The 23,636-nt window shown below is 35.7% G+C and overlaps 1 protein-coding gene across 1 annotated transcript in view; it reads left to right on the top strand.

Moving 5' to 3' along the window:
• Positions 1-23,636, top strand: part of LPCAT1 (lysophosphatidylcholine acyltransferase 1) — a 59,329-nt gene that overhangs the window by 9,855 nt on the left and 25,838 nt on the right. Inside the window, exons 4-9 of the mRNA XM_031589121.2 lie at positions 4,680-4,789; positions 6,190-6,250; positions 8,641-8,699; positions 14,483-14,517; positions 16,838-16,892; positions 20,629-20,711. Of these exons, the coding sequence (XP_031444981.2) occupies positions 4,680-4,789; positions 6,190-6,250; positions 8,641-8,699; positions 14,483-14,517; positions 16,838-16,892; positions 20,629-20,711 (403 nt within the window). The remainder of the gene's footprint in view (positions 1-4,679; positions 4,790-6,189; positions 6,251-8,640; positions 8,700-14,482; positions 14,518-16,837; positions 16,893-20,628; positions 20,712-23,636) is intronic.

Genomic DNA, 23,636 nt, shown 5'->3' with positions numbered 1-23,636 from the left:
AGATAGAGGGATACAGAGATTGCAGTAGCTTTGGATGTACCACAAATAATGCACAAATAATGAGAAGTTTCAACTGCTGCTTATATATCTAATTTTAAGGTAAAGCTTCAGTTAAAAGTATAAGACTTACTGAAATCAATTTTAAAAACTATTCACTTGATTTTTTTCTCATGTGTGAGCAAAAAAAAGTTGCAAAAGAAAAAAGAAAAAAAAGAGAACTTGATATAGAGAGTTGATGGAATATTACTGGAATATATAGCACTATTAAATAAATTAGTATTTTTTTCCTGCATTTATTTTACATTGTGAAGCCACAAAATTCATATTGGCTTTAGCAGAGTTTTGGAGTCAGCCATTGATAATGCTAATCTTGCTGTCTCTTAATTGAGAATTGTTAACAGTTAATTGGAATTTTCTGGGAAGTTTTGAATAAAGTTCATCCATTTAATTATGAGCTGACTTCTCAGAACATGACAAATGAAGCAACAGAGGAAACTTAAGGTAATCTCAAGGACTTTGGGTGAGGAGATGATCTGTATTGAAACATGTATGGATGTCTGCTGAATATATGTAGTAGGTAGTGTAATGACACTGTTATCAGGACATTATACGTTGTTTACTAGAAGGATCAGGTGGTGTAGCAGGCAAGGAAAGATTGGAATGCTAATAGGTTACTAGGATTGTTTCCAGAAGTACTTGAATGGGCAAGCTGCCTATATTCTACCCTTTCTTTGCCAGTCATAGAATATTAATCTTTTGATTCACTGACAATTTTAGTCCAGATGATTAAAAGTTTTTTTTTTTAAATGGGATTGAACGTATTCAACAAGTGTTTGTGTATGACTGTTTTACTGCTTTCTAACTTGAAAGCAATTCTCCTGAGCCATGTAATGCAGCTTAACAATCAGACTTAACTCATGACTTCTTCAGACAACTTTCTTCCTTTTAGGAAAAGGAAACAAAGTCTTTTCTTGCTCTAACAGAGTTATGAAGAACTCTTCAGTTAGCGATTAGTACAAGTGAAGAAACTCACCCACTTGATATGCATGGAGTGAGTTAAGCTCTCTGGAGAGGATCTGCTTGTCTGGAGTCCCCACCTGAAGTCTTGTATTCAGCTCTGGCATCCACAGTACAAGAAAGATATTGACCTGTTACAGCAGGTCCAGAGAAAGGCCATGAAAATTATCAGAGGCCTGGGAAAGCAATCCTTTGAAAAAAGGCAGAGAGATCTGGGGTTATTCAGCCTGGAGAAGAAAAGGCTCTGAGGAGACCTCATTGTGGCCTTTCAGTACTTTAAGGAGGCTTATAAGAAAGATGGAGAAAGGCTATTTACCATGACCTGTAGTGGCAGGATGGGGAGTAATTATTTCAAATTGAAGAGGGTAGATTTGGATTGGATGTAGGGAAGAATATTTTCATGATGGTGGTGAAGCACTGGAACCAGTTGCTTAGAGAAGTTTGGTCCCCATCATTGGAAGTGTTCCCAGTCAGATTGGATGGGGCTTTGGGTGACTCCATGCAGTGGAAAAATGTTCCTGCCCATGGCAAAGGATTGGACAGGATGGTTTTGAAAGTTTCCTTCCAAGCCATTCTATGAAACAAACTTTAGATTTCAGTGATTTTAATTTTCAATTAAAAGAAAAAAGGAGGGAAATCAGCATGTTGTAAGTTGAAAATGCTCAAATAGTCTGTGCTCATCACTGTCATACTGAAGTATAGCTTTTTAGAGTTTTGATAGATTGGAATGGGAAGTTCAGTACACCAGTACTGTGTAAGTTGTGTAGCCCAAGGAAGAAAACATCTGTGAATCTGTGGCATCTGATGTTGGCTGAGGAAGTTGGATCCATTCATTCATCAGCACAGGTCCTTATATTTTACTGTTCGATATACTGGACCTCACTTCAAGTCAGAACAAGATCTTTCTGTGAATTTTGGATGATTACACTTAGCTGCCTTATTTTTGACTGATAAAGCAGCCAGGACAAAAATTATTTTTCATATCTTGAAGTGTTCATTGATAGTGTGGAAAATACTTCAAAGGGAAGTGAAGGGGATTTATCAGCAAACACAGTTTGACAGTGTTTGCTTGTTGGACAACTTTTGTAATTCAGTAATCTTCAGTGATCTCAACTTGTAAAAACTAAACTAAATTGTTAAGCTAATATAAGCTTTAAACAGCTGCTTCACATCTGTAACTTCATCCTTGAATACAGGAATTTGGTACCTGTGAAATGAATAGAAGAATATATTAGTCAACATAGAAATTAGTAAAGGAAAAGGAGGTAATGTATACTTAGCAGAATACAGAAGAGCTGTAGAGGAAGGGAAAATCATACAATGCTATAATAACTATCTATTGTTTTTTTTTCCTCATCTTGTAGACTTAAGAATTTTGGTTTAAGTTCACCTTTTGATGGTACTTTATAGTCCTTTATTGAGCATCATGTCTAAGGGATAAGTAATTCCATGGGAAGTATTTACACGTTTTCATCTTTGAACTTAAAAGATACCAAATTACTTCCCCATTATTTCTGTGAAAAATTCTGCAACCCAGTGTTTGAGTTCCCCACTCCAGTTCTTTTTCCTCATCCACAACACTTTTAAGAGCACCATGGTACAGCTGTAGCTCTTCAGTGAGAATCTCACACTTAAATATTGCAGAGATTCATCAAAACAGTCCTTTTATCTGCAACTTATAACACTGTTAAGGTCATCAGCTTGAATGCCAGCATCCTGTGTTGCCATTGTAGCCTGCCTGGAGGACACAAATGAGCTCTAAAGAGTATTTTGTATGTATTGCTAAGCTTATTCATTTCATAAAGGCCAATCTGTCTTCTGATTATCTTTATAATGGTTCCCTAAGTAAAATCTGCTTACTTAATTTCTTCTATTATTACAAAAAAAAAAAAAGTCCTGTTATGACAAGTTGTCTTTTAAAAGGGCCATAGAGCTCTGAAGTTTCTTGTTCATTCCATAGTCTGAATTCCATTATTTGGGCCTCATGCAAAAGAAATCCTAGGGGAAGGCTGAGGATGGTGAGGGTTTATTTGTTTTAGTTCTGTAGCTTTGTTTTATATTGCAATAATAAGGGAAACTCAGGACTAGCATCAATTAGAAACAAAGCAGAGTTGTGAAACTATTTAAGTGTGGTTTTACTTCCATTTTTTTGTTTGTTCCTTTTTTTTTCCTTTGTGGGTTTTTGTGTGTGTGTGTGTGTGTGTGTGTGTGTGTGTGCTGGGGTTTGTGTTTTTTTTAACCTTCTCAGATCAGTAGCCCCAGCTGGCACATGGTGACCTTTGATGCTCCCCTAGCTGTTCCACTGTTCTGTGGATACTGGCCAAGAACAAACGTAGAAAAAAGTGCAAGAGTGTTGTATGGTAACTTCTCTCTGATTAGCTGTCTTCTAGGCTTCAGCAACTTATGGGATAAAGGTAATTATTCCAGCAGGTGGTCAGATGTCTGGCATTTTCCTTTAAGGTGTGATGGATTAGTTTCACAGAACCATAGAACAATTTTAGTGAGTGCTGGTGCAACTGCCAGCGAGGTGCCAACAGAACTAGAAGCTTCTGCTGAGTACATGAGTGTCATTCTTCACACTTGTTTTTTTTTCCTCACACATTAAGCACTGGCTGATCCATTAATGCAGCAAGTTTATCCTTGGCAAAAGAAGATTATACAGCTAGTGTCAGTGAATTCATCTCAGAGCAGTTGTAAATATGCAAACTGTCTTTTATACTTCTGTTTTAGGCAAATAGATTAGCTAATGATATAGTAACTTAAACCTTTGAGTAAGGCTACAAGATATGAAAATGATAAAAAAATGCATTTAAATACAGTCTGCTGAACTTAAAGCATGAAATAGTAGAGTATACTTGCAGATGTTTTACCAGTAGCACTCTTTAATATTGCGGAAGTTATAAATACTGGGTTTTTCTTCTTTTTCTTTTAGGAGGTTTCAGTATCCTAATGATAAACATGCATGGATTGATTTCTGACTCTTGTTCACTCTCAGTTCCTGTGTATAAAAATTTTCCTGTATATAACAAGTGAGCCACAAAAGAAATGCCTGAGATCTGATTAATCTAAGGAACAGGCAAACAGGTGACAGCTCAGAATATAAGCACATTTTTTTTTTCTTTTGATTGCACTGATTCCTCCAGAAAAGATCACATAAACCATGTATGCAGTGTATTTGATAGAGTACCTTCAGTTGAAGCTGAGCTGTCATAGGAAAAGAAAACTCTGAAGTAGCATTTCAGGCCACAGGATTTGTTTCTCGTAACACTTGCACAGGCAGGCTCCTGCTGCTTTGCTGGGAGAGGGGAGGGATAGGTTTTGCAGGAGAAACAAACTAGCTAAAGTCAACCACACTTGCTTTGCTACAGAAAGCTGTGATACGTACAAACCTCTTAAATTGTGATATGTGTGTCCATCTATTGAAGATTAAACAAGTAAAGTGCCAAAATTGTGAAAGGTTTTCTTCATAGGAATTTGTGAAAATAATTCAATATAATGCTACTATTTCAGCTGAGAATTGAAGTTTGTAGTATATATAATAAAGTAGTTATGTTCTTGTATCAGAAATTGTCTAGAGGACTTTTGGTGTATGTGTGAATCTTTTTCGAAGGAAGTTGGGGGGAAAAAAAAGCTGTTTCACTTGTTTTTGTTTTTATTTTTAGCTCTTATCAAATATATCCGACCAGTATTTGTATCTCGGTCAGACCAGGATTCTCGCAGGAAAACTGTTGAGGAGATAAAGAGACGTGCTCAGTCTGGAAAATGGCCTCAGGTACTGTACAATATTACTGGGTGTCAGGTGACATTTGGCATTGTCATGTTTTGGATATGCAGTTCACTTTTGTTTCCTTTTAGGATGCTTTAGTTGTTTTGTTGGGGGTGGACTTCCCTCTTCTGTGGAATATCAAAGATAACTTTCTAATCTATACAAAACAACTGTTACAGTAACTTTTCATTGTACATTGTAGTATGTTTCAAAGGGAGTCTGGGTAAGTTCCTGGGAAGAGAGTTTTATCAAGTGCTGCCAAGTGGACAGACCATGTCAGGTTTTGGAAGTCCTCTAAAGAAAAATAATCAGATGCTTGGTAAAATACCTGGGGAGTATCATGTGTTCTTGCTTTTCATATTGTGTCATGGCATATTGTCATTATTGGAGATGGAATATTGGCCAAGATAGTCCAGGATTTCAAATGTTCCGGTAGCTAAAATATGCCTCTGTTGGGCCACATCATGAGAATGCTTCTAAAATTGTCTGGTTTTTTTTATTCGTCATGAATGTGACTGCTTATAATGTGCTTTGGAAGACAGTAATAAGAAAGAAGGTATAGCTACCTAAAGTCTACATTTTATAGAAGCATGTGATTACTTTGAAAATGTGAAGCATTCTTCTTGTGAATTTTTTAGATTAAGATATCAAAAAGTGCTTTCTTTAATGGCATGGTTACTTCCACAATGGTTAGGTACACATATTGGACTATAAAAACATAAACAATCACAGAAAGGTGATGCATAGTTTTTACTGCATGACTTTCACCAGTATATTTAAAATATGAAGAAACTGAACTGCAGAGCTGAAGTGATTTCTGGACTACATAGAAAACTAGTACAAGTATAGGCAGTAAAACCAGTAATGATAGTTCCCGTCCATTGGTTTGTCCCCTTATAATGTGTATTTATTTCATTTAAGTGTCTCAGCAAAGTTTCAGCAGTTCATGGCTTTTTGCCAAGGTATTTTTTTTAACAAGTTTCGTGTTTTTTTACAATTTAATATCTTCTTCTAAATTTGTTTCAACTTGAACATTTTTCTTCTTGTTAGAATTCTGTTCAGATATTTTAAGCCTCTATCATTCTAATATCTGTATGCAAGCCAAATAATAAATGTATTAAATAGACACCAATCTTCCTTTTCCTAGCCTGTAAGAAGACTGGGTGCAGGAATTTTGTTTTGTTGTAGGACAGAGTATACTTTACAAACACAAAAAATGTTTATGAAAATTCTGTCAAATCCACAAGTTTTCCTAGTCCCTGTTAATGTTCTGATAGAATCAAAGGCAAAAATTTGAAGGCAAACTTTTCTATTGTAATCAGTTAACATGTCTTTCAAAAAGATGTGTTTATAAATGAATCCACATTCAAATATTTCTTAAGTCAACTTTTTTCTTTTACTTCAAGATAATGATATTCCCAGAGGGCACATGCACAAACCGATCCTGTCTAATTACATTCAAGCCTGGTAGGTATGATGCTCATTTCTCTGTTCTCTACAGAATGTTCTTGTATCTTCAGTTTCTGAAATGCCACTTGCATTGTAATTTGTTTGCTGTTGCAGAAATTGAGTTATAAATCTTGTAGTAGGGTGGGCTTGGAGCAGAAATTTCCAGATACTGTGGAAGAATTATGCTTCTGCTGTTATGAAAACGTTTATTTGGATAATTCAGATTTTTTTCTTGCCTTCTGAGATTCCTGAGAGCTGGAGGTTTCTTATTTAGTGTTTGTGCTTGAATTTATGCCCCTTGAGTCTTGCTGCATTTAGATACAATATAATGGTATCAGCTGGTATCCATTTCAGGCTGCTGTGGCACTTGCTGCTGTGCAGTGTTTGTTTTTTTCCTGTCTTCTTGCACTTTGTTGTTGAGTTGCATTCTGGTGAAGACAGCACAATCTTACCAGTATAGCACTGTTGCAGAGACTGCCTTTTTAATGCAAGGTTTTGTATTAAATATGTGCATTCTAGGCAGTTTATAATTAGTAGAACCCTGTTATCTTACCAAATACGTAACACTGACCACTAGCACAGTGTAAACTGCAGTTATAATAGAATTATTAATTTTGCAGTGAACTACCAGTGTTTGTTAGAAACTTGCTTTGGTGGTGAAGGTAGGAAGATAAAAATGAACAAATCAGCTGTGAATGTTTGCCTCTTTCTAGTTTTCTGCCTAATTCATTGCATTCCGTTCTTATTGTGTCTTATTTTATGTTGTTTGCAACTTGAATATCTGTACTGGAATATAATGAGTCAGCATTGTGATTCTGTGCTCTGATTAATTTGGCTGAAGGAAACTCGCTATTATATCCTAAGGAAACTTTTACAAAGCTTTTCCTTCTCCCCTCTTAACTCTTACCTTTTAGATGAATGAGTGATGGTTAGAAGAACATCTACTTCTTTTGCTCTTTCTTCCACTCCTCTCAAACTTTTCCTCTTTCCTAAATCCCAACCATGCTTTGAAAGTCTATCTAAATTCTTCATTAAAGCCTTGATTCCCTTCTGTTCCATAGACATTCCAGCCACCAGGTACCATATACTTTTTGCCTCAAATCCACTTCTTCTTCTCTGGTCTAGTACATGCTGCTCTGTCTGCCTCTTGACTGTTTCACTTCCTGCTGCAAGTTCCATCCTCCACCAAATCTTTTCTCAAGACATCTCAGTTATATCAAGTAACTTCAGGTCTCCATTTGAATAACTGCTTTGAGGATGCCTTTACTTGTTCTGCTCTCATGCCCTACATTCATTATACTTGTTATACAGTTTTCTGTTTGTGTTTATACAAGCTGGTTTTAGAGGGAAAGCTGTCTAAATTTGTATAAACGGTAGTGTTGTCATATACCCCTTAGATTTTGTCATCTTCTGGTTCTTTCTAAAGTTGCTTAAGCTGTTGTTCTTGGAGACAGAGAGAATAGAAAGAATAAGTGGGCCAAATTCTGTATCTCTGCAGGATACCATTCAAGTAGCCTTTGTTGAAGATGTTTATATTCCATTAACAATTTTTTTTTTTTACACCTATGTAATTACCCATTTTGTGAAATAAATGAAATGTGAAGCATACAGTATGCAACCATCATTCTGTTCTCAATTTTAATTGGAATACTAAACAACGTTTAGTAAATTGCATGCAAAACATTATTTGAATCACGGAGTGGCCTGAGTTGGAAGGGACCTCAAGGATCATGAATCTCCACTCCCCCGTCACAGGCAGGGCTACCAACCTCCACATGTAATACTAGACCAGGACTAGAGATATCTCTTAAAATCAAACTGTTTTCACAAGAAAAAATAACCACATTGTTAATATGAAGCGACACTTCTGTACAGTAGCTCTAATTCAGTATATTCTATTACATTGTACAATAAACAGGCCTCTCTGAGGTGAACTAAGGTGGGGGGAAAAAAACTTATCCTGTTATTTCATTAATGATGCACTTCCTATAAATGTGTATTGTTCAGCTAAGTGTAGATAGCTTTTTACATTAGAAAGCTCCAATTCTTCACCAGAAGATGCTTTTGACTGTGGGAATAGTTCTGATTTAACTGTTTCTTCTGTACCCATATTTATTTCATTTATCAAGTTTGGTACTAGGCTTTGAATTGTGTACGTGACAATTTATGTAAATGGAAGATAACATAGGAAATACAAGCAAACATTTTAGCTATTATCTTTTGAAAACATGGATATCACTGCAGTGCTTTTTAGAAATTACTTTGAGCCTATTTTAAATCTTATTTTTTCTCTATCAGCTAATTCTTGTGCATATCTATCTGACCATTAATCATGTAATCCTTTCTTTACTGCAAAAACTATACAAAGATCTGCTATAAATTAATTGTGTGTCATATGTACCTTTTAGGAGCATTTATTCCTGGAGTTCCTGTACAGCCAGTGGTTTTACGTTACCCAAACAAACTGGTAAGTTCAGCTTACAATGTAATTGGAAATCTAGTGCTTTTTCTTCTAAATTCACTGATACTTTTGTAACTTTTTAGGTCAGATAATTAGGTTGATAAATTTGGAAAATATTTGTAGATGCTTATTTGCAAAGTATACATTCTGTAAGCCTCTAGCAGTGTAAATAACTGAAAATTTACATGCTTTTGCTTTAATTAGGTTGCTCCATTAAAGTAGTACTTTAAATGTTATTCAGGATGTTGCAAAAAGTATTGTAAGTTTGACAAGACGTAAATCATTTTTTGTCTAGGATCTTTGTTGTGTTTTGTTATTGCTCTGTATGCTAGAGAGTTTTCTTCATTGATTGCTGGAAGATGTTTCTGCACCTTCTGCCTGTAGAGATGTTAAATACAAATTAACACAACTAGCTAAATGATAATAGAAAAAATAAGTTGGGGATCTTGGCATTTTTATAAGGTGTCTCTTTGTCTATGCTTCACATTTGGTTGAATTCGCATTTGGTTGAAGAATGCTAGATGCTAGAGTGTTTGAAATAGTTTTTCAGTACAAAATCAGGTTAAGGTAAAATGTGAAGTGTTAATTACAATATCTAAATTTAACAGTTGTTATAAATGTTTGTGAAGATAAAGACAAACAGAGATAAAGCTCTTCTGATCTACCTTAAAATCAAGGAGGATTCTTTTTTTTTCAGTTCAGCATTCTTGTAGATACTTTCTTGTCCTAATGCAAGAATGCCATTGTTCTGCATACCTCAGTTAATTAGGTGATGCTTTCAAGTGAACTTTGTTAGGGTGCTGTGACAAATACAGTAGCCTGTAATACTCAGGTAGGGTAAAGTGCATTATAGCAGGTTGTCCATGACATTTCATTACATAATTATTTCCAGGAAAAGGATTTTCTCAGTAGTTTTAAAATTTTCGATCAGTTTCAAATGCAAGGTATATGTCTTACATCATACTTAATATACGTTTTACTCTTATTTTATGTTGGTTATAAAAAATATCAAACCACACAAGGCTATCGGACATTAATTAGCAAGTATCTTCAAAAATATATTATTGCACTAAAATACCCTTATTGTCTGTAGTACATAATATGCAGTAATGAATATTAATGTTCCTAATGCTCTATTAACTGTAACTGTTAACTTCATATAATAAAGTATATCAGTGTAAATGTTCTGAGCTCCTTCCTAATTTTTAATGTTGTTGCAAAATGTCCTAAACCTATAAATATTCATATAGATAGCCAACAGAGGTGGCCTGTATGTGCATGCAGCTTTACTTGTTCCTACTACTTTTAATTACTGTAAAGCATTGCTATGTTTTTTTTGCATTGCTGAGTAATTTAACCTCCTAAGATCTCTTCAATTGAGAGAATAGGATAATTACTGTCACTATTTAAATTCAGATTTGCTTGGGATCTGCAGAAGAGTTGTAACAAAGTTTGAATGAGGAGGGAAAGGAAGAGGATGATTTCATTGTATATGAAGGTTAGATTTCTGACTACGATGCAGTTAAGAGTTGAGTAGCAAGAAAGAAGAATGGAATAGGGAGAAAATGCTTTGTTTTGTGGGCTAGCGCTGCATTTCTAGCAAATTTTAATTGTCTCTGGCATCTTCTGTCATCTTGTTTGACAACTGCATATTATAACATATGTTTACAAAGGAATTTATCGTTAAAATCTTTCCTTAGACAGTGAACTTAGTTAGGCATTGCATGCAGTTTCTCTGCTGCTTTTAGCTTGAACTAGCTGTTCTGTTCTGCCTTCAGAGCTGAGACTTCTCAAAATAGGGATGAGAACAGTCTTGGAATTGAGTGCACCTGACAGACTGGGGAGGCTTTTGTAGATCAGAGCTGTGGGTGAATGTAGCAGGTTTGTGTACTCTTTCTTGCTTATTTCCTTGTACTCTGTGCATTCAAGAACTAGGTAAAGTACTGGAAGGGACTGAAATGTGGGGGGGAAAAAAATATCAGTTCTCTTATAGCAAAAGAATTATGAATTCATGCCAACTAGAAATAAATTATTTATTTTCCGTCAAGGTTGCCCTTCAATATCTTTGTAAGGCCTTGTGACTGTTTGCAGCAGATGATGCCTCTGGTTCTTTGCCGTTGTTTATGTAGGAATAGTATGTTAGTCTGTTGCTCCTCTTAGTGCAAGATCAGAAAGAAATTAAGGCTTAAACTTAAGGCTTGAAACTTCTGTTTTCCTAGTCCATAGTTAATAGTTCATGTACACTATTTCCTTTACATAAAATATAGTTAATATTGTGATATTCTCAGCCTCATCAATGCAGTCCTTTTGCAATTCATTTTTACACTAATTCCCTTCATTGTGAATGTAGCTCTTCCTTTTTTTTGAATTTTCTGTCAGTGTGCTGGTAATTATGGAGGGATATCTGCTTTTCTAAATATCAGAGCCATTTTAAATATATTTTGATGTCTAAGCTTCTTCTAAGTTAACTGTGCTATTTGATGTGAGGTTTGACATCATCTCTGCAGCATCACTGTACCAGGGCTGTGTGGGTGTATTTTAACATGCTCATTCTGTACAATGCTGAATTTTATGGTTGCTGCCTGATATAATTCTCAGTATTTTCTTATACCCAATATTAATAATGTGAAGGATATTTTTTCACTTAATTCAAAGGATTAATGATATAGACAGAAAAGTTTCAAAATGTACTTCCGATGTTATTGAGGTGTGTACTGTGCCAGTGCAGTGCATGAGTGAGTACCAAAATCAACTGGTAGCTGTCATAAATATAAAAGGGATGTAAGCCAGGTATGGAAAATACCACTTCCAGTCTTTGACTTGCTCTTTTTATCATAAAAATACTGTAATCGCTAGCAGGAGCCTACTGTAAAACAGTTCTCTTTCCTGAAGCACGTGATTCACTTTTCCAGTACTGAGCATTTACTACTTATTCCTGCTTCACTTTAATATTGTCAGTGAGAAAATGCATGCATGTCTACTGTGGCATTCACATTGGTAATATCTCACAACATTTCTGACTAAATATGGAACTTGGAATTTGTCAGTGGCTGGAAAATTCTAGTGATCTTTTGCCTGAACAAACTCATAGAGGCTTGTGTTTTTATCTTCTTCTATATTCCTCTGCATTGTTGTAGTTTAGGGAGCTGACTTAAAATCATCAGAAAATCATAGAATGGTTTGGGTTGGAAGGGATCTTTAAGATCATGTAGTTCCAGCCCGCCTATATGCAGGGACACCTCCCTCTAGACTAGGTTGCTCGAAGTCCCATGCAGCCTGGCTTTGATTGCTTCCAGGGAGGGGGCATCTCTGGGTAACCTGTTCCAGTGTCTCATCACTCACAGTAAAGGATTTCTTAAACATGTGTAGTAGTATGGTATTCTATATGGCAGATCTAGTATCTGATGAGAGGGAATATCAACCATCTACACTCCAATGGTGTGAGTTTACAAATGGAAACTTTGTGGGGGGAAAAAAATAAGTCCCTAATGTGCTTACTTGCAGTAATATCAGAAATATCAAAAATGCCAGAAGGATTTTGTGGAGTTTTTATGTCTATAGTTTTGCTGTTAAACAAGATCACTGCATGGAAAAGTCTGCTTTCGTACACCTCTGCTGATTGCTGGTGATGGAATACTTTATCATATCTTCTTTGATTTTTATAATTATTGAAGGACTACCAAGAATTTGTCTCTTCTTTCATGAAATATTATTTGATTATTTGGTTATTCCAGGCTGTTTTCACTTTGGTTATTTCTCAGTGCTGCTTTCACTTGAGATGAATTTTTTTGCTTAAAATTGTGATTAAAAAGGGTTTAACTTTCTTTTTCAAAATCATGGCACATACGATCACCTAAAGTCTTTAAAATATGTTTGTGTGGTTGTACAGAACTAAACTAGAACTTTTTTCTTAGGTTGATTAAAAAATACTTTTTTCCTTCTGTTCTGTAAAATTGATTTTCCTGAGTCCTCTTAACTTTCTATTAGTGACTTGTACTTTCTTTCCTCCAATTAACCAGAACAATAACTTGAAATTCATTTTCAGGCTTTTGCCTGAAAATCATGTCACCAGGCATTGCAGTTTTTTTCATATGATACTTCTTAATCTTAGTTAATGTTACTGTGATCTTTACCGTAATCTATTTACTTGTCACTTGTAATATACTCTTTTCCAACTGTTTTCTTTTTGTTACTTGCATCTTGTTAATTTCTTTCACTGCTCTTTGCCCTGTTAGGGTTTTACACCCATGTTTTGTTTTGATGGTTCATGAAAGTATAATCTTTATTACTTTCAAGACCTCCTTAGCTAGATGTCAGTGGCAGTTGACAGTAATTTCTGAGTGGCAGAAAGGTTGAAACTCATGTTAGATATCACCCTGTACTTGTTCACTTCTTTTCTGAGCATGGTTATAATTCTGCATTCCAAAAAACATTCCTACAGGGCTTTGGGATTTGGAACTTGTGAACTTGTTTGTCTCAGCCATCTAAAAATGCTTCTGGTCTTGCTTGACAGCTGATTGACGAGTTTAGATGACTTGTAGCTTTTGGTTCCTGGATCAGACAGACAGATATATTCACAGTGGACAGCAGGATGACTGTGAGCCAGCACTGTGCCCTTGTGGCCAAGAAAGCTGATGGCATCCTGGGTTATATTAGAAGGGGTGTGGTTAGTAGGTTAAGAGAGGTTCTCCTCCTCCTCTGTTCTGCCCTGGTGAGTCCACATCAGGAATAATGTGTCCAGTTCTGGGCCCCTCAGTTCAAGAAGGACAGAGAACTGCTTGAGAGAGTCCAGCGCGGAGCCACAAAGACAATTAAGGGAGCGGAGCATCTCCTTTAAGAGGAAAGACTGAGGGAGCTGGGTCTCTTTAGCTTGGAGGAGGCTGAGGGGTAAACTCATTAATGTTTATAAATATGTAAAGGGTGAGCGTGAAGAGGATGGAGCCAGGCTCTTTTCAGTGACATTCAATGATAGGACAAAGGGCAATGGGTGCTTCAAGTTGGAACATAGGAGGTTCTACATAAATACTAGGAAAAACTTCTTTGTGGTGAGGGTAACAAACTGGAACAGGCTGCCCAGGGAGGTTGTGGGATCTCTTTCACTGGAGACATTCAAAACCTGCTTGGATGTGTTCCCTAATGTGTAACCAAATCTAGGTGTTCCTGCTCTGGCAGGGAAATTAGATTAAATGATCTTTTGAGGTCCCTTCCAATCTCTGACATTCTGTGACTCTGTGATGCATGCCCTTACTGAGAAAAGTAGGAAAAATGCTCTTTTGAGGTAAGACATAAGGTCTTACTTGTCCTAGTAATTCTTCTTAGTTGAGAAGATTTTTCTTCAGTCATCTCTACAGGTCCCAAACACTTTGGAAGTATCATAGAGTTCATACCTGTTGCTGGGAGATGCAGCTACTATGTTGGGACACTTGAGGAACACACTGGCCAGCTAGATTGGTCAGGAAAAAACACGTGGAGTATCTCAAGTAAAATCAGATTATGCTATCATAACTTTATTTTCCAATATTAGCAGCTTTTGATGAATCACTGGATCTTCAGATGTTTTATAAATACAGATTTTTATGTGTTTAAGACTTGAGTTACTGAGTATTTCCTAGCTTCATAAGAGCAGTTGATTCTTGGTATAGCTGGCTTACTCTTACTGGGACTAAGTAGTATTAGAAAGAGTGTATTGAATTTTCCATGAAAATCTTAGTCATATGTCATCAGTTATACTATCCATAATGTAACAAGTTTAAAGTGCAATAATTAACTGTTATGCTTCCTTTTCTTAGGACACGATCACATGGACGTGGCAAGGTCCAGGAGCGTAAGTGGTTATATTTTATTCCTTGAATCATTATTGCTTTCCTTTATTAGTTTTTATTGACATGATTTGTAGGAATATATAGTCAAGTAATTGCTGGATGCTGCATTGTGGTGTGGGATTTTCTTTTATATATTATTCTATAAGTATGGTAATATTCAGTTAGAAGAATCCAGTTATAAATGATGTACTTCTGATGCTAAGTTTCTGATAGTTTGCAGAATAGATTTTTAGGGGGTTTATTTTATTTTTTTATTCTGCTTCACATATTTTATTGTCTGCAAATTAGTTTGAATTGTCTGTACGGCTTTTGTTTGAAATTGGCCTAGTCCTGTGAAGGCAGTCATCCCATTTACAGAATTTGGAAATACCGTTTCTGTTGTCTTGACTGATTGTAACTTTGACTTATTTAAAACAAAATGTTATTCTAGAAGTTCCTTAGCAAATTAATGTAATGTAAGATATAAAAAGGAGGAGTTTGTCTTTTGAAAAAAAATATATAAATTTTGCACCTTTAAATGGGTTAGGAACCAAGTCTAATTAAAAACACACAGATTTGGAGACCCTGAGGAAATTATCTATCACTTCAAAAGTTTAACATTCAATTGAATCTTTACATTGAAAGTAAATGAATCCACTGTAGTGTCTAAAATAGGCAAGTATGGCAACATTTACTGCATGCAGACATTTCTAGTCTTTGCTCGTGAATTTCTGCCTCTTCCCTCACATTTGCAGTGTAGGCCATTTAGCAAATTAGCTCTGTCAGAGCGGAGAAACATAAATAACCTTCCAGCTTAGTGTCTTATCTGAGGAGTCGGGAACGTGTAGGAAGAGGAGGAAGAAGAGAAGGAAGGAACTTGTAAATGTGTTGCCTCAAATCACTGTAGCATGTACAGTATCTTCATTCTAAAATGTTGAACTCTGCTAACAAAGTTGAATTAAATGAATCTTAAATAAAATTTTAAAGCAGCTTGTAAAGTTATGCAAGTTCATTCAGTCAATTTCAAACTACAGCTTTACTTAATTAGGATTAATTCTCTTGAGTGATTTAAACTGTATCTCTGATGTCGTAGCAAAAAATACTGTGAAGGCTGCTATGTTCTTCACTTTCTCAAGCAAATGTCTGCTGTCCTATGTTGTAGTGTTAGCCAAAACTTAATCTGGAAATGTTGCTTTATTCAGGAGTGCTCAGTTTACAAAAGATTGGCAGGATATTCAAAGTTGATGTAGTCCATAAATGAGATTGAAAATGTTTCCTGGAAATTGTACTTTCTGGAAAGTCATGTTTTCAGTAGTGTGATATTATTCAAAGCAGATTAACTTGACTTCTCCATGAAGACAAAGGCAGTTTGACAGTGACACGCAACTTAAATTTTCTCTCAGTCTTGAGTTAGATATGGCTTATATCAACTTCTAAATTCATGTTTATAATTTAAGATTAGAATCACAGAATGATAAAGTAGGTTGTAAGGGACCTTAGAAATCATCTAGTCCAAATCCCCTGCCATGGGCACCTTTCGCTAGATCAGGATGCTGAAAGCCTTGACAACCTGCCCTGCATATTGAATGGCCACAAGTGGAGGTCTTCCAGAGCCTTTTCTTGTCCAGGCTAAACAACTCTAACATTAAGGCAAAAAATGTTATTATCTTGAATGAGTGTATAGCAAAATGAGTAGTACTGCTCTTAGTAATATATAAAGTGCACTTTGTCTGCCAAAGAGGATTTTGATCAGTCCTCCCAGCTTAATGATTGACTGCTGTCAGCTACCCAGATACTGTATAAAATGTGCCAGGTGATGCTGCTCCTTAACTTAGGTTCACTAAATCCTTTCCTGTATTTGAATCCTACTGGAATGAGTTCAGCCTTAGAGAGTGATGTCTTGTGTCTTAGGCTATTGAAACACATCTACTGCATTTCATTAACAAATTTCTGAGGCATAATTTGATTATAGACAAAGATGAAGATAAAAATATAGTGATCGAAATAAATCCTGCTGACTCAGTGCTGAATGCAAGATCTTTCTGAAAAAGCCTAGCTCCTTCTTTATTTACTATGCATACATAATTTATATTATTGTATAGATTGGTACTTAATACATTGTTTCTGTGCTTTTAAGTGTTTTATAAGATGTAATTGCAATATAAAATGTTTTTATTCCACCTTACAGAATGTAATGTCTTGAAATACTCTAAGAATTTATCTGTTAATTTTATATCTGAACATAAAGAAGCAAGAATGTTAAATGAAGGCTCTGGTGCGTAGCGTACTACACTTTCACTGTTTAAACTTTTTCTCTGTCCTTTTCCTTTTTTTCCCTTTTAGGTTAGAAATTCTATGGCTTACTTTGTGTCAGTTTCACAATTCTGTGGAAATTGAGGTCAGTATAAAAAACAAAACAAAAAAACATCGACTTGTTACTCAGCATCATATTGTACTTCAATCTGCAGTAAAAGTTTGCATTCAAACTTTGCTAACATAGTTGATTTACAGTAAAAATAAATAAATAAAAAATTAAAATGCCACTTTTATAATGGTATCTGTGTCTGAAAATGTAACATAAAATTGAATAATGCAATATAGTTTTCCCTTTAGCTTAGGCCATTATTTCTTCCTTTCATTTAAATTGAGTGGATATGTTTCTGATTATGCTTAGAGAATCTTCTGTGAATAACATTTTTTCTCTTGTAATGGCCTGATTGCTGTTCCAGCCAATGGAATCAGCTGTGCATGTTAGATACCTAAATATGTGTACACTGGGATACAAATTAAGGACTATCTTTTAGAGAAAAGAAAATCATTGTAAGTGGTTTCTTATAGGCCAGATAAGTTATTTTAATATCTGGCTAATAGCTTTTTTCCTTAAGCTGTTTCTTACACTGTTCCAAATGTGAAATCAAGGAATACAACACTTAAGTTTATGTATATTTGTAATGTTGTTTTGAGGAAAACACTAATCCCAAGGGTGAAGACTATTAGTGGAAATGTGAAAACCATTAAAAGGTATTCATCTTTGATAGATGTTATGGCAGGGTAAATAAGTAAGAACAATAATTGCGGTGGTAATATGCAACGTATCCTACTAATTGTATTTAATCATTGATATTTTCTGTGTTTGCTTGTGTTTTTTTTTTTTTAAACAATGATCAAACAATAATAGCCACTGAATCACTATATCTGTTAGAGAGACTTGTGATTTGCATTATCATTTTAATTGAATTTTTTAGCTGTTAACAGCTTAAAAAATCTTACAAAATATTGGCCTGTCATGTCAAAAAGAAGAAAGTGGTTTGTTTTGGTTTGTTTTGATTTAAAAAAAAAGTTTCAAATTCTATTTAAGATAATAGGAACTGCTGACATACAAAATGGTTAATAGTCACCTGAAACTGTTTTAACAGCAGAACTACTCGGCCTTCTGTATTGTATTTTGATAATCCATAGCAGAAAAGATCATATTCATAGGGGAGATATTTTTGTTTTTAAGTTACTGTGCCAGGGTCCTACTGCCTCCCTTTAACAATGTGGCAACTGGATTCTCTTTCCCATTATGATAGATCACAACACTTTTTACCCTGTTTGACTTATATCATATTTTTCAAGTAATCTTAGTATTTGAGAAATTCCATTGCTAAGATCACATAGCCTGTGTAAAAAATTATATTACTTATACTACTTTCAGATGTGTAGCTTAAAAATAATATTTTGCCTTTTGGTAAGTTATAATATATATGAGGTAGAAAGGCTAGGGAGCTACTGCCTTAATGCGACAAGCCAGCTGATCAGCAGGCTTTTACTTTATCTCAGGAACATGATTTTCTGCCCTAGGCAAGAAAATTGAGTCCTTTCATACAAGTGAACACTTCAGAGTTTTCTTGATTTATTTGAGACAGCAGGTGCCAGCAGTCCCTGAGTTCTGTAACTTACAGAACTTGCACAAGGACAGGTTCTGGTCTTTAGTAGCAAAATATACTGTACTAGAGTAGGAACTGGCAAAGGTGGAGGAACAGATATTTTTGGAAGGCTGCTTGCAAGTGTGAGGCAGAGTACTTCATGAGCTACATGTTGAATCTGGTTTTGTAAAGGAAGTGCTGCAGATTGAGGAATGTAGTGGAACAATGGATTGTTCTGTGACCACAGTCATGGTTTTTCCTTGTCTACAAAGTTATTTGGCTTTTGTTCCTGCTTTGTTCCATCAACACAGGCAAATACAAGCCAACCTTGACACCAGAATTACTGCTGAATCTCCAGTAATTCAGGGAAGTGTACACCAAGACAATACAATTTTAGTGCATTTATTATTAAGTAATAGCTAGTAAGGCCTTGCTGCCAAGCAACCAAGTACTGAGGTTTCCTGGTCTGCACTTCTCTGTATAAAATGGATGTTGTGGTATGTCAGGTTAAATGTCAAAATGCATCCAGCATGTTTATTTGGAAGCAAACATCTATGTAGATTTTATAAGAAGCTAGGCATATTTTGCATTCCAGAACAATCACATACTTTTATGTGATCATCAGCACATGTAGTTTACTTTGGCTTGTGTTAGTTTGTTTTCCTGGCCTCTTGGCTATTTGCATATCCATCCCAATCTGCAGCAGCTGAGAATTCTTCTGCTAATTTTGTTATTGATGCCAAAATGTTTATGCTGTTTCTGTCTAGGCACAGGCATGTAGAACATCTCTGACATTGCTTCATATTCAAACTTGTTCTGTGTTTGGATGAATTAGTCGATAGCAATTTGCAACGCCAAGTAAAATGAATAGAGTTGGACTTAGAATTTAAAGCAACAGTCTTTCTGTCTGTTAGCTTCACATGCTTTGTCTTTCTGTATATCATATTGCATCGGACTCATACATGTATCTATAAATCTAGAGGATAGAAGTAGTATGTTTTCATTTGCAGTGGTTCATAGAGAGAAAACTGTAGGAAAATCCCAAATAAATTCAGGATTTGTTCATGTTTGAACATGTTTAAGAAACAGATAAGCATCTAAAGGCAGCATTTTGGGTACTGCTGACCATAACTAACTTCAGTTATTGAGAGTGATTTACTTAAATGAAAAAATTCATATTTATTCCAATACTTTTATTTTTTTTAAAGACCGATATGCAATTCCTGGATCATAACTCCAGTTGTGTACTACTCATAGATTAGTATATCAAATATAGCTACGCTTATTGCAGTTGTTTTTAATTTCAGAAGCTTTCCACATAACTATGAACATTTTGTTCATAGTATAAATTCTCTCATAGGACTGTGCTACCAAAGAAATTGTGCTGATGCGGGGTATGGAGGAATTGGAGTGATCCTTTCTTGTTCCTCATATCTTGAGAAACTAATTGCTCCATGGAACTGGAATATTCTGAGGGTTTTTTATAGGTGAGATAGGCAGTGATATTGGGGTTTATGTCACAATTAATAAACACTTAGCTCCAGCATGTGTGTATGAATCTACTTTAACACAGATCATCCCATTCTGAAAACTTCCTCTTACATCACTGGTGTCTGGCAGCTTCACTCTGATTTTCTATGGCCATCTTCATTTACTTATAGTTTTTCTATTAGTTGAGTACTAATATACCCAGTGTTCAGTTTGCAGGAGAAACTCTCAAAACCTCTGACAACAGAAGATGAAAACGTTTGAGTTGTACCTTGAACAGTCATATATGATTACAAAATATGCAGTGGGAACAGTAAGTAGCTGATGTCCTGAGAATTTGAGTTCTTAACATTTAAGGTATAGAATGAAGTTCACATAGCAGGTGCATTTCTTGGTTGTCTGCTAAGAGCTGAACAGAAAAGGAATATTAATTTGAATGTAAGAGGCTAACGTGAGAAAATGCAAATACTTTCTAATGATTTAAAACTTCCTGTTCCCACTTAATGAAAGAAAGATAAAACTCTATTTGGATTCCATGAAGTAAGAAAGAAATGAATCTCTGGAAGTATGATGCATCTCTAAGCATTTAAATGTTCCTTTTTTTACTTTTTTATAGTTATTTTACTAATATGATTGTGTAAATAGAAACAGACTGTATACGTTTCTCACCACAGTGCTGTAATACAGATTATTTAAAATGTTAAGCATTCTTGGTATAATTCAGTTTTCTGTATGCAGTTTCTTCCTGTGTATATTCCTTCAGAAGAAGAAAGAAAAAATCCAGTGTTATATGCCAATAACGTCAGACGTGTAATGGCGGAGTAAGTATCTTTTAGTATGTAATAAATTAAATCATGTTAGTGTATTTGTCTGCTTGCAAAGCAGCTTGTATTCTGCAGTAGTGTATACAAACTATGTAGTAATTATTTAATTTTCCTGTATTGGGGAGGCAGGGAGTCACAAATACAGCAGGAACTATAGTAATTGTTTTATTTTTTAACATGCTTTCATATAACAAGCCTATTATTTTGCTGCTGTGGGTATTTAAGTCCTTTTTGGTGGAAGGTACTGTTGAATTGTATGAAAGTTAATGTAGCTGAATCTTCACTATTGAGGTTCCGTTTTCAGCTCTGGCTTTTTTTATTGAAGTTAAGAATAGTTCGATGTACTCATTGTTAGCCTGGGGGTTATTTAAAATAGTAACACATAGGAAAACTGCTCCTATTTTAGAAGTAGAACACTAGCATTCAAGTTCCATTAGTGTTGCTTGCATTGTATTGATGTGAGGACATTGAGAACACTTAACTACAGTGTAGGATAAAACTAACATTGAACGTGCTGACCTTAGTTCTGCTGTTTTTCATTACCCTCACATTTAACAGTTCAAAAAATGTTTCATTCTTTTTGTGTCCTTGCAGTAAATCTTCCACTAGTCAGTAGATGTTCTCTTTAGTATTTGCAGAGAACCCTTATGGTTATTAATAACTCTTGAAGGATTTAAGAAGTTTTGTACTACTTTTGAAAGAACTTGTAAAATCTTAATCTCTTTTGTTGGAACTCAGAAGAGAAGTTCCAGTTATCAATCGAAAACCAATTTGTAGACAGTAAATGGTTTATAAGCAGAACACAACTTCATGAGTTTCTTTAAGGATGCTGAGCCTATACTATAACAGAACAATTCCCTATCTGTTGTATAAAAAGAAACTTTCTCATAAAAGAAAAATAAAAGGATTGGCATGAATCAAGCTATCTTTGAGTTGCAGTGGCCTCAGAGACTACTGTAGTTTATATTAAGATCAGCTGGCACAACATGAAGTGTTGTCTTCAGGCTTTGGGTGAAAAACATAGTTATAAAGCTTTCATTATGAACTCTATTTCAATCAGAAGAAGATAAAAATTGTGTGGTATAAGGAGAAATTTTGAAAGGCTGTGGAAATTTACAACAACCTGCATATGGAAAGCCTTCCCTTCTATGATTATACAGAGGTTATTTTCCTCCTCCTTTTGTTTTTCCCTCTCACTTCTGAAGAGTAGGCATTTGGGGTAACAGTGAAAAGTGGCGTCTAAAGGGAACACTGTTAGAACAGAAGATAGTGAGTATGGCTTGTTTTGAGGTGAAGAAAGAGCTGTGCATTCTTTGATATGGAAGGAAAATGCATGTTTGGATATCCAAGTTCTGTATTTACAACGCAGATGGGAGTAAACCAAGATGCTGATTCTTGGATGCTGTGGATTATTGTAGACCTGTTAAAAATAGTTTAACTGTCCTCTCGTGCTTCAGATTCAAGGGCAGTGCCATTTGTATGGCCCTTAGACAGCCTACTAATAACAAAGGGAAATGCCATTTTTTAATTGCTGTGGAGCCTGAGCAGGTACACGTCTTCATTGTATTCTTTCTCAACCAGAACAACAAGAATTGTCCTTTTGAAGAAGCATTCAAAAGACACACATGTACCCCCACCCAATCTATCTTGTTCATCTTTGCTGCTGCCATATACCACCACCTATTTGAGTATGATCTCATGGGTTTCTTTTTCATGGACCATGATCATCTCATTGATGTGCATGTTATGACCAGAAGTTAACCAGTCTAGGTTGTTATTCTGAAAGTACTTTTTCCTGCTATTTTTCAGGAACTAATTTCACAAACTTTTTAATTGAATATAAATATGAATGCATATGTCGGCATTTTCTGTCTTCTAGGCCTCAGCTTGTACAGGTAACATCTCTGACTGTATTTTTCTTTGGTTTCAAAAGCAGCTTTAGCTTCTTCAATACTGAGTTGAAATCAAAATCCTTTTGTCTTAAACTCTTAGCCCTACACAGCTGGTGATTTAGCTTCTGAACTCGAGCTCCTTGAGCTCCAGTTTATCTGGTCTTGGTTGATCCTACAACAGAATTTACTGTGAACAAAAGTTGTTTCTTTCTCTACTTTGTTTTTGATATTTGTAATGCTGAAAGTTTGAATGTACACAGTTCGTTTTGCATTTTCTGGAAGTCCAAAGGCTTTTCTACAGTGCCAACAGATGACCAAGAGAAGATGCAATCACACTTGAGAAGGACGAAGCATGTTCGATAGTGGGAACCCATGCAGGCATTAACTGTAGTAGCAATTTTTTGTACTAATAGCATTGAGTCTGGTCAAAATACTGCCCCTCCTGTAAGAAGGTGCACTGGGCTATAACTTATTCTTCTTCCTTCCAGTTTGGGATTTGTTCTGTCACAAGCTTGTTCTTCCTCTTTGGAAAGGCTCCTTCAATATTTTTGGGGACCATTATTTAGGGGATGGTATTTAAATCTTGTGTTGGTTCTGGGATGCCAGTCAGTCAGGCCTTTCTTTACCTACCATGGAGTTCGAGTAGCCTGATCTTTCTTAATCTTCTTCCTTTTGAGGTTGCTCTGAAATGTTGCTTCCTATTTGTTTCTATGGAAACTAAAACAGATTCACAGAGCACAGTGACACTATTTGGTAGAGCGAATTCTCAGTTTCTTCAACGTAGTCACCATAGTTTGCTGTGCATTTTCACCAGCAATGAACAAGAGCCTGCCAGTGGAAATGACCTGCCATCACCACAGCAGAAATCACAGAATCACGGAACTGTGGGGGTTGGAAGAGACCTCTAGAGATAGAGTCCAATCTCCCTACCAAAGCAGGCTCCCTACAGCAGGTTGCACAGGTAGGTGTCCAGATGGATCTTGAATATCTCCAGAGAAGGAGACTTCACAGCTTCCCTGGGCAGCCTGTT

Source organism: Phasianus colchicus, chromosome 3, assembly GCF_987193195.1.
Source record: "Phasianus colchicus chromosome 3, bPhaCol1.hap1.1, whole genome shotgun sequence".
In the NCBI taxonomy this organism is placed as follows: domain Eukaryota; kingdom Metazoa; phylum Chordata; class Aves; order Galliformes; family Phasianidae; genus Phasianus; species Phasianus colchicus.
The sequence above is the reverse complement of the archived record's forward strand: the minus strand, read 5'-3'. Positions and strand labels throughout refer to the sequence as shown.